General features: G+C 31.4%; 2 protein-coding genes and 1 long non-coding RNA gene across 6 annotated transcripts; 1 reads left to right on the top strand and 2 right to left on the bottom strand.

Moving 5' to 3' along the window:
* Positions 1–354: 354 nt before the first annotated feature.
* Positions 355–975, bottom strand: LOC140811465 (uncharacterized). Its single transcript, XR_012113464.1, has 2 exons — positions 482–975; positions 355–443 (listed from the first exon to the last, which is right to left on the bottom strand). It is a non-coding gene; the product is annotated as an uncharacterized lncRNA (long non-coding RNA).
* A 990-nt stretch (positions 976–1,965) lies between these two features.
* LOC140812560 (uncharacterized) lies at positions 1,966–4,329 on the top strand. Its single transcript, XM_073170855.1, has 2 exons — positions 1,966–2,918; positions 4,005–4,329. Exons 1-2 carry the CDS (start codon positions 2,253–2,255, stop codon positions 4,164–4,166), a joined length of 828 nt encoding a protein of 275 aa, XP_073026956.1. The 5' UTR covers positions 1,966–2,252; the 3' UTR covers positions 4,167–4,329.
* A 3,655-nt stretch (positions 4,330–7,984) lies between these two features.
* Positions 7,985–10,660, bottom strand: LOC140813271 (protein FAR1-RELATED SEQUENCE 5-like). Of its 4 annotated transcripts, XR_012113871.1 has the most exons (4): positions 8,647–10,660; positions 8,440–8,572; positions 8,260–8,367; positions 8,030–8,143 (listed from the first exon to the last, which is right to left on the bottom strand). XR_012113871.1 is itself a non-coding variant. In XM_073171763.1 (3 exons), exons 1-3 carry the CDS (start codon positions 10,504–10,506, stop codon positions 8,066–8,068), a joined length of 2,253 nt encoding a protein of 750 aa, XP_073027864.1. In that variant the 5' UTR covers positions 10,507–10,660; the 3' UTR covers positions 7,985–8,065. The 4 variants fall into 4 exon arrangements, 2 of the variants coding, with proteins under 2 accessions (XP_073027864.1, XP_073027865.1); XM_073171763.1 differs by having other exon boundaries at positions 7,985–8,143; positions 8,440–10,660; XM_073171764.1 differs by having other exon boundaries at positions 8,037–8,367.
* Positions 10,661–13,492: the final 2,832 nt, after the last annotated feature.

Below are 13,492 nucleotides of genomic sequence, written 5' to 3'. Positions count from 1 at the left end.
TCAGTTTGTGAGCTGCTGGATAAGTAAAAGTTTTTGTGGCAGTCGGAAGAAAGTATTGGATACTGATGCAGAAATTAAGGTTGTCCCATATATCTTTATTATGAATCAAGTTAAAGAGTTTTTTTTTACTACCGCCATGTAATACTTATGAGTGTGCCCTTGACAGTAACAGTATGTTATTCTGATTCGTTCTCTGGATTATTTAAGGAATTTAAGTTGTATGAGCATATTTTTCTTGCCAAAATTTGAAAAAAGAAATCCATCTTGTTTTCACTCGGCTGATCCCTGTGTTCTTTAAATATGTAGGGTTTCTTTGGAGAATTCATATTTGGATTATCCGAGGTTTTTTATATGGATCATTGCATCTTCATTCGGGAACAAATTTCCTTCATACAAAACATGAAGTCCATGGTATTCATTCGCTTATAGAATAAGAATTTGCTCTATTTTGTTTTGTTTCCAATAATGTTGCTTACACCACAATCTGTTTGTTGTCTCCAATAATGTTGCTTACAACACAATCTGTTATTCACACTCCACATTGTATTGTAAAAACTCATCTAATTTCTTAACACATGGTGAAGACAATATCATTCATTTTTATTTACGGTCACGTAATTGATCTGTTGTTCTTTGGATTACACAAGACCACTCACTTTCTATAAACAATCTGAAGAAATTACTTTGTGGGAAGTAAATTTCATCTAGCAAAGCGAGATACAGAGCATAGATTTTCTCTTCAAATTCACAAGTCAAAAAATGGTCTGAAGCTGAACTTGTTTATTGAATGTTAAGGTGAGTCGACAGAGTAAAGATAAATATATATTCATTATTATTACTATGCTATAGAAGTTGAATTTGCTGATCAGACACTTTATTTCACTTACCACAGTTCGAGGTTAAAACGCTTTGTATGTATCAGTTATGAATTTAGATTCTCCCTTGTAAATGTTTTGTGCACAGATAATCCTTATGTACAGATGTATACCCGTAGCTATAACCCCCTTTCCACAAATATATTATTACTTAATTACATATATAAATATATTAATATTTTTTTTTAATACTATTTCAAAATCATTACATTCAAATAAATATAGAAGATATAATGATGAATATTATTATTTTTTAAAAAGAAATTAATTAATGATATAGGAAATTTTATTTTTGAAAAAAGGAAAATAAAAAAAAACAAATAAAATGGGAGATGTTCCACAAAATAAACCAAGTAGAATTTGAACTTATGACTTGCTGCTTAGGAAAGCTGACTTTTGTGAGTGTTTGGAGGAGCTTCTAGGAAGCACCTCTTAGATTCTACCACATGGCATTTTTCTGATGTATTTGTGAATCTCAACTTCTACTCAACTTTATAGTTTTTAACCATAAGCTAAAAGCATTTTTTCATGATTTAAAGTTATAATTTGACATTTGTATGGTTAAAAAATTTATCATATTCTACAATTGCTTTTAATTTCTATAAATATTTTTTTAGATTTTGTAAAAGGTTACATTTTATTTATATCTGTTTTAAACTTTTCCAATGAAACTCATAAAATTCCAATCATATTTTACTTCAATCATTTTTTTTAAAAAATGTTTGTATTTTTTATAATTTACATTTCCAGAATTTTTTTACATGTTTGTGTGAATTTATACACATTTTTTCACTTGTTTTTTTATTAATCTTATATGAGTTTTCAAGTATTTATATTATAAAACGATAAATAAATTTTGATAAATTTTGATACAAAATATCCAATATAATAATAATTATATAAATATATTGTCAACTATATGTATACCAAAACTTAAAAAAAAAATATTATTTTCATTTTATTAAAATTTAAGTTGAAAGTAATTTTTCTCCGAACACTCTCATCGAATCATGGTATCGACTCTTTGAGAATAAAAAAAAAAAAAAAAAACTCAGCAAATATATAGACCCCTCGCCTCTTATCAATATTTTATCAATGGTATGGATAGTAATATTCCTTGGACCAATGATGGACTATGCCTCACGAGTGGCATCTCTATCATGAGCAATTGCAAATCTATAGTTAGCAAAAAAATGAAGAAAGCAAGGGAAAATCTTGCCCACAAACAGAAGCAGTGGTACCTAGTTTAGTGTCCTCCTCTGTTCTTCACATACGTTTACGAATTCTCGAAAGTGTGCAAGCTTTGTTGCGTTCTTGCCCTGCTTCGATGCAGACTGAAACTGAACTCAATTCTGACAGCTTTGTGATTCTGTCCTCATGTGCTCCCTAGTGATGCTGCACTCTCCACTCAAAGCTTTGAGTTTCTTGAATTTTTCTTGTGCTAGATCGGTTAGTCGTTCCTCGTTATCTGTCTTCAGATTCAAGAAATTTTCAATCACCGCAAATTCCTCTATACCTCAGAATCCTAACTCAGTATGGGGCAATTACATCCCAACCATCAAACCCTTTTCGTATTTAATTCCATTTTTTCAGAAAGTTGGGACCTTTGTGGTTGAATCATCGAAGTCGAAATGTGCCTATGTTTTTAAGGATTTAAGTGTACAGGAGACTGAGTCTTTACAAAATGGGGCGTTTGGTACGGCGCTCATGAGTGTGACGGCGACGGCGAAAGTTAAAATAAGTCCTTTTGTGGCTAAATTAGCGGCGAACCCTACGTTCGTTTCGGGTTTATGCGCCTGTGCTGCTGCGCAATCTATGAAGGTTTTCCTGAATTTTTGTGTGGAGAGGAAGTGGGATTTTAGGATTATGTTTGCCTCTGGTGGAATGCCTTCTTCACATTCTGCTCTGTGTACTGCATTAACAACTTCTGTGGCCATTTGCCATGGGGTGGCGGATTCGTTGTTTCCTGTTTGTTTAGGATTCAGTTTGATTGTTATGTATGATGCCATAGGTGTTAGACGGCATGCCGGGATGCAAGCTGAGGTAATTGCTATTAATTTCGTTTGTCTTCCATGATCTGCTCCTTAATTGTTAATTGTTGTGTTATTGGGTATTATTTGGAGTAAGCAATATGTATCAAATTCTGAATGATTGTGATTGTTTTTTTTAACATTCTTCTCGATTTATGGCATGTGTCATAAGCGCTTTTGGGAATTTGTGTTTAGAGCTCATTGATGAGTGAACTGCAAGTTAAAAATACTCCTGCTATTGAAAAAGCTTGGCATCGAAAGGTTTTGACGCGAAGGCGTTAACTTGAGGCCGTACATCTGTTAGTACCAATCCTTACAAGATATTTGAACTTGGCATTGTTTGAATTATGGACAAGCTAGCTCTGCATGTCTTATAAGTTATATCTTGTTTTAGGTGCTTGTTTTAAGAATATGTGCTGCTGTTGTGGTCCTGCTAGAAACTTGATTGCTGTCACATTTTTTTTATGTTTCGACCTAAATGGGTTGATAGACTCAGACCAGCATAACAGCTCATGTATTCCTCTTACAGGCCTCAACTAGGTCATGTAGCGTGCAAATGGATCACGTGTGAAACAAGATATAAATAATGCCATATTTCAATACAACTTAAATGTATGGCACATCCTACTGAACTTACCTAAGCATAACATTGGCCCAGAACTCATTGGTAAGACAAGCATTGAAGTCTCACTTGTTCCCACATATGTTTTGGGCATAGCAAGGATTTTGTCTTGTGTTGATGTCTATCATCTATGAGTGGTACTCGAGCATGAGAATTTCTAATGCTGAACGAAGCTACCAAACCTTTGCATTCTTAACGAGTAGGTTCTTTATGTAGAACTGCAAGGTGAAGGAAGAATTAGTATATAATTATTTTTGTCAAAGTGAATTCAACCTGAACTGGCGCCACCCTCACCCACTTGGTTTTTCCTGTATTTTACCTTAACTTGCTTTTGCAAATGAATGATTTATTGATGTATAGAGGAGCTGCAAATCAAAATACAGTGCAGAGGAGTATCTTGAAATATCCTCATTTCTTGATAGTGTTCTTTATTCATAAGTTGACCATACTTTACTCATAATTGTTTAATCTCTGTAGGTCCTCAATCTGATAGTTGAAGATCTATTCCAAGGGCATCCAATAAGCCAAAGAAAGCTTAAGGAACTACTCGGCCACACTCCGTCCCAGGTCTTTGCTGGAGCTCTACTCGGTATTATCGTTGCTTGGATATGCTCTCCAGGTTGTTTCATTGCAATCTGATGAGTTTTGAATGATGTTGCAGTCGAAAGGCAGTAATATTTGGGAATCATATGTTGAGTTTACGAGAGTGTTCTTGTTTTTCTCACAGTTTAAAGAAACATAACAGTTCCTAAATAACCAATTTTTTTCCCTGATTTTGCAAAAAATTTAACTGTCTGGAGTCTCTAAATATTCTCAAATCCTCTTACCTAATTATACATATTCTCTGGTTAGTCTATTCTATTTATTAAATACGAGATCCTTTAAATTATCAAAGATTGCGTTTGAATTGATGAATTTCAAATTCATAGATTTCAAATATATTCAAATGTATTTTTGTAGTTTAGAGAAAAAAGATCATAAACTTGGAATCCACATCTTCCATATTTAAATAATAATTATGTTATTTATGATTGATTTAAATTTCATCCAATAACGGATATATTTGAAATTCATTTTATTTTATAATGTTATTGTTTAAATAACTAAGATATTAATTTAATATTTTATTTATTGTTTTATTGTTAAAAATATATAATCGCTCATATATTTCAAATCTATCCAAATGAAAGCAAAACGAAAAAGCAAAAACTTGTGTGAGACGGTTTCACGGGTCGCATTTGTGAGATGGATCTTTTATTTGGGTCATCTATGAAAAAGTATAATTTTTTATGTTAAGTGTATTACTTTCTATTGTGAATATGGGTAGGATTGACCCGTCTCACAAATTATGATCCGTGAGACGATCTCACATGAGACTCACTCAAAACAAAAAGGTGAAAGAAATGAAATACAAGAGCCTTAAAACTTTTTTGTCTTTTGGTGTATTCATCTATTCATTGTTCCAGGAAAATGATTTTTTTATTAATTATTAAAATGTGAAGTTAAAATTTAAACTTTACTTTTTAAACATTTTCACCCACTTTTTACTAGCATAAATTTGGTTAAGTATAAGAGAAGTTCTCTGATAACTGCGTATTCATTTAAATAAATAATGATACACAAAAATACCATTGTAAATAGGAAAAAAATGAATTACTATTTATTACTTATTAAATGGACTTACAGTTAACAAAAATGTCCTGTAAAACAGAAATTTACCAATATATTCCCAAAAGAAGATTAAAAAAAAAGTCATTAATCCACGTTGATGGGCGTAACTAAAATATTATAAAGAAAATCATGTATTTATTTATTTATTTAAACACAAAAATAATTAAAATGAAACTTGGTCACAGTATCCAAATTACGATAGGAAAGATTTTGTCAAAGCCCGACTTTGTCTACTTCTCGAAACTAAGAAAGTCCTTAACGGATCTTCAAACGGCTTTTCTTTTTCACCATCAATTCCAAATAATAACCCAAATGCCTCTTAAAATATTGTTTTTTCAGAATTAGATTATTTAACTCCATTTTTTTTAGAATTTTACTCCAATTTTCATATAATAATGTGGGTCACAAAAAATAAGTAGCACAATTGTTATGTTGGTAGCATTTGAGTTGTTACAAGTATAAAGATCTAATTGTTTCGTTATCATCGGTTATAATTTTTTCAACTTGATCTTATAGATTTTGTATTTTTAAAAATATAACTTAAAAAGGACTGCATTTTCTATTATCGATAAACATATATAAATTATTAATTTATAAATACATATCCAAATTACGATTACAATATAACATGAAAATTTATCAGTATTATATCATAAATATTATGATTATTTATCATTCTAACTATCTTAAAACATTGTACTCTTTCTGTCTCAAATGCATATATTCTTTTTTGACACATGTTATTTATATATATAGTTATGTTAGGATCAAAATAAACACGGAATATGGTCTAGAGGTGATGAATAGAATCGTTTGAATAAATTGTTCTTTCATTATAAAATGTTTTTTTAGGCCCTCGCTTGCAATAAAATTATTATATTCAACTTGCGATAGTGGAAGTATATACAATCCTTCAATTTATAAAAGATATCAAAAATATGAATTCAACGGAAGAGTCATGAGCTTGCTAAATTAACATTTTCATTTGTTTCTCAATTTCCATCCTATTTGGATTCGTGGAATCATGTAGCTAAAATTTACAATAAACATAAAGAAAATAGAGATCAACTCTTTGTGGACTTGGCGAGAGAATAGATTGAGATTATATGTAGTTAACAAATCAAAAGATAACACTAGTGCAGTAATTCAATATGAACGACATTTATCAATAATAATGTATCGTTATGAAAATTTTCTGTAGAGTGAAATGCAATGACTGTTAAGGACTCTGAAATGAATATATTATAGGCTACGGAGGTGGCTCCCACCAACATTGTGTCTCTTCACGTAGTCATATTGGATCCATGCAATCGATCATTTACGAGCCAAATTGAACTCATATTTCCAGACATAAGTCATGTTGTTTAGATGAGTCATATACCAGAATTTGGAATCGTTGTTCATTGGACTCACTTTTCGGGCATAAGCCACGATATCCAGTCGACCGTTGTCTTAATTACATCCAGTCATTCTTTTGCAATCATATATCATAATTTAACCAAGAATCAAGTATGCCAAACATTCAAAAGGGTAAATCAAGATGATCCAATAAATTACAAATTTATTGTAAACTCCAGGACAAATGCCAAACTCTATTATTAAATAAATTGGTAGGAAAAACCTCACGAAGAAACCATACTTTAGAAATCCTCACGATAGAGAAAATCTCTCCTCGGTAGGTTAGTTTTCGACATGATTTCAATCCGAAGCCAAGATAATTTCTTGTTTTCTAGAAAATTTATAGCAATGTTCTTCACGGTTTCAATCGATTTTCGAAACTTTGCTTGATTAACTTGATGCACCTTCTTTTTCAAAGTGTTTCTGGTTGGAAAAGGAGTATTGTGTAGGTTTTTTGGAATTTTTGGAGATGACTATTTTGGCTAACTACTCAATTTTCTTCAAAATTTCATTTCAAGCCACAAATTTCATAGGGTTTTGTGTGATAAAATGCATCACAAGAGGTCGTTTATTGGCAAAATGAGATGAGATTAGTCATTATCCATAGCCAAGTGTTGGCATATCTTGATGACAACATTTTTTCTATTAAATTTAATTAGTAATAAATATTTTTCATTAATTAATATAATATTTAGAAACTCTATGAATTTTTACATGTGCTTATTTATTTATTAATTTAGCATATATTTTTATGTATTTAATATATTATAATTTTCTTTTGTAATTTATATTAATTTTTATGTAATTTATAATAATTTCTAGAATCATTTTTCTTCTCAAATATATTATATATATATTTTAAAAGACTAATTTTTAAATTATTTATTTATTTTGATTTTATTAACCTAAATAGTTTTACTTTATATTTTATTGAATACTCTTTATCCAGTTAGGTATAGTTTAGTACGGATCCGGATCCCCTGCTGTGCACAGCATCATGCTGTGCACAGCTTGACTTTTTTTTTATTTGTTTTTAAATTTTTTTTTTTCTTTTCTCTTTTTTCCTCTCTTATTCTCTATTGTTTTCCTTCTATTTTCATCCTTTTTTTTTTCATCTTCCACAAATATTGGACAAAATTTTATATGAAATAATATAAACATTTTAATTTTTTTATGTTAAATTAATAATTTTGCAATTAAAAATTATTATATTAAATTTTTACGTGTGAAAAATCGTATCTTTTTTTTCGAATTTGATGAGTATTATTAATTTTTTTCTAATGAACAAAATTTTTAACAATATAAAACTATTAACATGTTAATGCTTAAATTAAAATTTAAAACATTTCCATCATGTAATATCAAAAACTAAAATTCAACACCACATTTCCATAAAAAATAAATAATTCATACATTTTTAAACTTAATATCAACTAACAATGTTAATCGGCTATTCTTTAAATAAAAAACTACTCAAGAGCATTATTGGATATATCTCCATTGAAATCCATGGCTTCAAGAGAATGGTGAGGATGATCAAATTGTGCCTACATTAAATAAGAATAAATATTATAAAATCAATTTTACCATATAAGAATTAATATTTTTTTGGCTTAAAATTTTTACCAATTAAAAAATTTCTAAATATCATTAAAGTTCATACCATTAATAATTCAGTGAAATTGAATTGACCTCCAGTTGTTTGAAGACATGCATGAGGTACCGGAGGTGCTGAACAAGATACGGGTAATTCATCATGTGTTCCGATGTCCTACAATGATTGTAAAAATAAGAAATCTAGATAATTTTTATTTCAAAAAAGTATTAATATAAGTTAATTTACCTCGACTCTCAAATTTGTTTTTCTTCGTTTTGCTTGAAGTTCTACCCAACTCTTCAACCTTCTTGACTTTTTCACACCATTTCTTTTCTTGAATCCTTTTGCTTGTATCATAGAAGGTCCTATCGATGATGTCCTGACACCACTATTATTGTCTTGGCTCACTTCAGTCAAACGCATTTCCATGACTTGCTTGGTTAGATCACATACCGAATTATGCACCAAAGAGAAAGTTGATTGGTGGACGGAGGCTTCGGTTGCCAGTCTTACGAGCATCATACAAAGTTTTCTATATCGTTCTGTACTTTCTCGTTTGGGATCTTCTTCGACTTCATTGCCCATACAATCGTGTACCACTCCACTCCTAGCTTTTCTCGTCCATCTATTCAAGATATAATGCTCTGGCAGTTTTTTTACGTCCTGCACATCATATACTTTCACAGCATGACAACACAATAATCCAGTCATCTCGAATTTTCGGCAACTACATGAAATCATCTTTGTGCTAGGATTAAATGTCACCCTCCATTCTCCTTCTTTATCAATTCGCCCGACAACATATTCAAATAATGGTTGAGTTTCATTTTTATATTTTATGTAAGCAGCTGCGAACAAAACAAACTCTACTTGAAATAGATGAAAGATAGTGAGGGTATAAATTTCAGAAAGTTGACGCAACATAGGAGAACTCTCTAGCTTTAATCTCGGTAATTTTTGACGTGTCTCAAATTCACATCTTAGCTCATTGTACCGCTTTTCCTCCAAGACCTGTTCGAAGTGCTTAAAAAATTGCATTATATCTAAGTCGGGTTTCATACAACTCTTGACATCAGAATTGACACTTTCACTGAGTTGTGTGCTTCTCATACCAAGTGTGAAAGCCTTGTTCAAGTAACAAGCTGCCCATTTCTCCTTTATATTGTAAGTGAATTGCAGCCATGTGTTTTCTTGAATATTATATTGTACTAGTAGAACACTCCAAGCCTCCTCGAATCGGGTCTCATCGTCAATGCCATACATGCATCTCTTAAAATCAGTTAAGAAATGAGAACCATCTTTCATCAAGTTTCCCAAGTGTTTGATACCATTTTGCATCAAATGCCATGTGCACAATCCATGAAATACCTCAGGCATCACCTCCTGTAAGGCCTTTGCCATAGCTTGATCCTGATCAGTGAAGATAGTGAGAGGCTTTTTTTGCTTGTGTGCCTCTAAAAAAGTTTCGAACAACCATTTAAATGATGAAGCAGTCTCATCATACAAAAGTGCTGCACCAAAAATCACTGCTCCTCTATGATGATTGAAACCTGAGAAGATAGCAAGTGGTCGGTATGCACGGTTCGTACAATACGTGGTATCTAGTGACACAACATCACCAAAATACTCATAGTCGATTAGCATTCTCGCATCAGCCCAAAAAACATTTGTTATCTGTTCCTCCACATCCATCTGATTAGCATGGTAAAATGATGGATTTTTAGATAATTGTTGTTGAAAATATCGCATCAGACAACCAACTTCCCCATATACCATACTTCTTTGTCTTTTGGATCGAATATAATTTTTAGCATCCAACCTTGTATAACCAAGACCATCTATTCCCCCTGCATGCTTACTCATCAACTGAAAATTTGATTTTTGTTTAAGCCCAACATCCTCTGCCAAATCAATCTCATAGGCTTGAACTTCTGTAATTTTACGTTGGGAAGACAACATATGAACTGTTTCTTGAATATGGAGTGAGTGATTATGCTCTTCGATAAACTCATTAACTTTATATTTATTATCCACAAATGTGACACCCATTCTTACTTTACAATTTGTTCGAGTCTCAAGCCGAGGATTGAGTGTCGATGATTCTCTTTTGTCATTTTTACGAACACCCTCCTTGCAACAAACATATTTATACGAAGTTATAAATCCGGTGTTCTTGTTCTTGTTGAAATAATGCTTCCTAACTCCAAATCCAGTTTTCCCACCATATTCAACCCAAAACTTCCAAGACTCGTCTAGACTATCAAATTCCATACCAATCTTAGGCTTGAATTCGATATTTGAATTATAATCCATCAAGAATCTGAAAGTATCAATAAAATTTTTGGCTTATTTCAGATCAATAGCAACATAAAAATAGAAACCAACAAAATCAAATAAAAAAATAGATAGCTAAACAATTAGAAAAAAAATTAGACATTTAAAAGAAGAAAAAATCGAACCTTGTATGTTATAGTATTTCCTGCAAAAAAAATAATAATAAAATTGAGTGAGATGAAAAACGAGAAAAAGAAGACGAGATGAAAACAAATGTTTATACTATTTTCATATAAAAGTGTGTGAATAATGTTTGTGGAATAGAGAAAAATGGAGGGAAAAAAAAGTAGGAAAAGAGAGGGAAAAAAAAAGAAAAGAAAAAAGAAAAATTAAAAAACAAATAAAAAAAAAAGTCAAGCTGTGCACAGCATGATGCTGTGCACAGCAGGGGATCGGGATCCGTTTAGTACACTGGATATGAGAGGGATTGATAAATAATCTTCATTATCCCAAGTTTGGTACTTTTTTAGAAAACTCATGAAAATATCATGGGTCCGTGATAAATAATTTTATACAAAGATAAAATATCATTTTTATGAGATGTGATAATTTTAATTTAATGATAAAAAATACCACAAATGACTTAATTTCTCTCAATATATAAAAATCCTATACCCTATCAAATATTTTTATATATTATCAAAATAATAGTGTTTTGAACTCGAGATAATTATATAAATGATTTTTATAAATATTTAAAGTTTCCTCTTGTAAAAAGCTCTGCCTTTCGACCTTAATATAAAATTAAAATCAAATAAATATTTTTATTTATTTTTTATATTATATAATATGATAGTTATATAAATAAACTCGAGATAATTATATAAATGATTTTTATACATCACGATAAAATTATCAGTATGACTCGATTAACCTTAAAAATTGATATTTGACTTGACTCACAAAATTTATTATGATAATATTAATTTTGTCATTACAATCTAATATATAAATTTAATCACTCTTATTAAAATAATACCAAACATTAAATATAATATCCTACATCTTATTTATCCTTAACTTATCCTTATTCTATTATGTGTACCAAACTATGCCTTAACGTATTGTTATCATTTTTATTCAAATCCTTTAATTAAATTTTGAACAAACACTTCAAAATTTTGGGCGTTACAATATCCCTCTAAAAAGAATATGATCCCCATATTCTTTGCATTGTGGGAAATCTCTTAGTCTTTCGATCTGTTCTTTCCCATTATTTTCTTTCATAATATTATGAATCGAAATTAATAAGATTTTTATTCATCGAGCAAGAGTATCTTCCTTAGTTTGTACAAGCTCGACAGAATTTATGTTCGTCTTGAATGTCTCTCTTATCACTGTTCGACTACGGGGTTGATATCATCTTCCTTTCCAATGAGTCCGTATGCTCGAATTGGAATGTTGGTCTTGGGTGTGAGTGGTGCTTTGTTCTTCTTAATTGTTCGGGCAGTCTTGAATATGATGTTGGTCACTTCCACAAAACACACATTTCCCATGTTTCTTCCAACATTTTCTTTGTCGTGATTGGGTTGTCGTGGTATCCACATTTCTCGTTATAGTTGACGTCTGGGTATTCTTGAAAATTTTTGCTCTTGGATTCCTCACACAGTTCGGGTTGGGTATCTTTTCCATTGCTTCTTTTCCGACTATTGTTTTCGATGGAGTTGGGGATCCCGTAGTTTCTTTTGCCTTCTTATGTCCTGGGTAGTAATTTGATCTTCGTCTCTACCTACAGTGCTTGATTGACAACAGAATATAATATGAGGCTTCGACAGATAAGGTTGCCCAACGAATGTCAAGGTTGAGGCCTTTGACAAATTTCCTAGTCTTTCTTGCCTCATCTTCCAGGTAATGAAGAGCATAGTGAATCAAATAGTGAAATTCTGCTTCGCATTGTGCCGCAGTTAAAGAACCTTGAACTAATTCCATGAACTCGAGTTCTCGTTTTTTGAGTATCTGGGTGATGTGTTTTGCCTCAAACTCCTGAAAAAATAGTTAGTCCATATGTTGGGAATGTTGCTCTTATTCCAATGGTGATCAACAACTCTCCACCAGTCATGTGTTTCCCCCTCGAATTGATGTGCCACAAACTTTACCTTACGTTCTTCTGAGTCTTCAGCTTGTTGAGCGTAAGGGATGCCATAAAACTTGGGTGAGTGAATCTTTCCAGGGTTTCGATCACATGTTTCTTCAAAATCTTTGAAGACCTCGATTATCTCCGCCAAAGTTTTTTGCTGGTGGTGGTTGATAGAATCGCATAAACTGCTGAAATACGTCAAACATATTTCTTGGATTTTGCTCTTGGTGTGGTATATAGTGTTTATTTCCTTGGTTTCCCATTTCTTAGGAGCGATGATGTTCATATTGAATTCTAGCTTGTGAACTATTTCTTGACGACAACATCCTAGGAAATGAAACTCAAATCGTTTTCCTTTTAAACAAAGGATTTGTAATCAATATCAATTTAGAAGGAATTTCGTACCGTACTACCAACGTTTTTTAATCAAAACTTGTTGATCACATAATTCACATTTTTTGGGTCAAAGTAAGGCTGACAATTTATCCTATTTTATTAGTTATTAACCAGAAGGTCTAGACATAACGGTATATATCATAGGCTTTCACTATAAGTCGTAGCCATCAAAATCCCAAAAACATAAAATTTTCTGGATTTTTTATTTATTTTTTCACCCTACCCAAATTTATGTCAGGATAAACCTGGGGGACTCTGATAACACATGCGGGCCCCAGCTTGCAATAAAATCATAATATTCAACTTGCGGTAGCAGAAGGATATACAATCTTTTAATTTATAAAAGATAATAAAAATATGAATTCAACGGAAGAGTCACGGTCTTACTAAGTCAACGTTTCCATTTTTCCCAATTTCTATCATATTTGGAGTCCTGAAATCCTAGGACAGAAATTTTGCAATAAACAGAAAGAAAATAAAGGTCAATTCATT

The sequence above is a fragment of the Primulina eburnea genome, chromosome 14 (assembly GCF_022965805.1).
Source record: "Primulina eburnea isolate SZY01 chromosome 14, ASM2296580v1, whole genome shotgun sequence".
Lineage (NCBI taxonomy): Eukaryota > Viridiplantae > Streptophyta > Magnoliopsida > Lamiales > Gesneriaceae > Primulina > Primulina eburnea.
This window is presented reverse-complemented; position numbering and strand designations above follow the sequence as displayed.

Bases quoted from the DNA above. Each gene is read 5' to 3' on its own strand.
- LOC140812560 (XM_073170855.1), top strand. From the start codon at position 2,253: ATGTGCTCCCTAGTGATGCTGCACTCTCCACTCAAAGCTTTGAGTTTC. The intron at 2,919-4,004 runs GTAATTGCTATT...TAATCTCTGTAG, and splicing joins ATGCCGGGATGCAAGCTGAG to GTCCTCAATCTGATAGTTGA.
- LOC140813271 (XM_073171763.1), bottom strand. From the start codon at position 10,506: ATGGATTATAATTCAAATATCGAATTCAAGCCTAAGATTGGTATGGAA. The intron at 8,368-8,439 runs GTAAATTAACTT...CAATCATTGTAG, and splicing joins AAACAAATTTGAGAGTCGAG to GACATCGGAACACATGATGA. The intron at 8,144-8,259 runs GTATGAACTTTA...TATTTAATGTAG, and splicing joins ATTTCACTGAATTATTAATG to GCACAATTTGATCATCCTCA.